At 34.9% G+C, this 1779-nt stretch overlaps 1 protein-coding gene across 1 annotated transcript in view; it reads left to right on the top strand.

The window, feature by feature from the left end:
• Window positions 1–201: 201 nt before the first annotated feature.
• Window positions 202–1779, top strand: part of LOC137628386 (uncharacterized) — an 11201-nt gene continuing 9623 nt past the window's right edge. Inside the window, exon 1 of the mRNA XM_068359537.1 lies at window positions 202–492. Coding sequence (XP_068215638.1) covers window positions 478–492 — 15 coding nt within the window. The 5' untranslated portion in view covers window positions 202–477. The remainder of the gene's footprint in view (window positions 493–1779) is intronic.

The following is a 1779-nucleotide window of genomic DNA, read 5'->3' as shown; positions in this document are numbered from 1 at the left end:
TTGAATTTTATATGAGCCTCTTCAAGAAGGCTTTTTTTAAATTTCATGAAATTCAGTGCACAATATATTTTATGAAAAGTGTGCCACTTAATTTTCTTATATAGCGCGGCCAAGTAGGTGTGTGTTAATCGTGTGACCAAGTGACTATTTATATAAGGATATTCTTGCTAAATTTTATTTGAGCCTCTGCAAGAAGGTTTTTTTCAAATTTCATAAAAGTCAGTGCACAATATATTTCACGAAATGTGTGCCACTTAATTTTCTTATACAGCGCGGCCAAGTAGGTGTGTGTTAATTGTGCAACCAAGTGACTATTTATATAAAGATATTCTGGCAACTTAATATTCATAACAGTTCGTGTGTCTTTAGATTATATTTTCATATTCATTAAACCAACTGCAATAATTCTAATCAAAGTCAAGTAGTTCTGCTTGGATTCTTACTCGACTGTTGATATATACCAGACCTTCACAAACAATGGCAGAAACTTTGGTAAGTAACAGGAAATACTTCGTGTCGTATTTTGCTTTTCCTGGTCCTATCACACATAGAAACACTATATTCTACACTCTAAAGGTGTTACTGTCTTTACTTTAAAGACTGTTTCCCTAGTCCGATCAGACATGGAAACCCTGTATTCTAAATTCTACAGGTATTATTATATTTACTTTAAAGGCTGTTTTCCCGCTCCGTTCAGACATGGAAACCCTGTATTCTACATTCTACAGGTATTATTATATTTACTTTAAAGGCTGTTTTCCCGCTCCGATCAGACATGGAAACCCTGTAATCTATACTCAATTATTTTTATCGAGGCAGATTTGCACCGACTCGCAGGGGTGCCCTTTTAGTTCGGAAAAGTTTCCTGATCGCTGATTGGTTGGACAAGATAATTCTAACGAATCAGCGATCAGGAAACTTTTCCGAGCTAAAAGGGCACCCCTGCGAGTCTGTAAATCTGCCTCGATAAAAAAAATGACTATAATTGACTATACATTAAACAGGTATTATATTTACTTTAAAGGCTGTTTTCCCGTTCCGATCAGATATGGAAACCCTGTGCCCTTTTAGGACCTACAAGATCTGTTTGACGTACGTAACATTCTTGGATAGAGTATCACACAGCGTAAGATACATTTTGATTCACACGCAGCTCATATCATTTATATTAATTTTCTTACCTTACTGCTAGACTGGCCTGTCAATTCAAAACTTATTCCATCATAGGTTAACCTGCACCTCTGTCATGTGTTTACAATTCACTGAGTAATTATTATGTTTTTATCAATTTCAAGCTTTTGAATTAATCATTAATTCAGTATACATTCTCGGGTAGAGTATCACATACCGTAAGATATATTTTGATTTACACGCAGCTCATATCAATATTAATTTTCTTCCCTTGCTGATAGAATGGCCTGTAAATTCAAAACTTATTGCATCATTCGCTAACCTGTACGTCTATCAGCTGATTACAATTTACTACGTAATTATGTCTTTATCAATTCCAAGCTTTTGAATTACCAACTCATCCATCATCATTTTAACTGGAAACTACAGTAATTAGAAACTAATTGTGATTATACTATAGCAATTTAATTCGGTCTCTGACGTTACACCCCGATAAGTCGAAAAGTCTATGACGTCATTCGAAATAAAAGTGTTTAGGTAATAGCGTCGTCTTGTAATATAACCACACGACCCCGCTCTATATCTACCACAAATCTCCCTTACACAACATTTACTTGTTTTAAGCATCTCCATTTAAGCCTCATTTAA

The sequence above is a fragment of the Palaemon carinicauda genome, chromosome 36 (assembly GCF_036898095.1).
Source record: "Palaemon carinicauda isolate YSFRI2023 chromosome 36, ASM3689809v2, whole genome shotgun sequence".
NCBI classification, from domain to species: domain Eukaryota; kingdom Metazoa; phylum Arthropoda; class Malacostraca; order Decapoda; family Palaemonidae; genus Palaemon; species Palaemon carinicauda.
The sequence above is the reverse complement of the archived record's forward strand: the minus strand, read 5'-3'. Positions and strand labels throughout refer to the sequence as shown.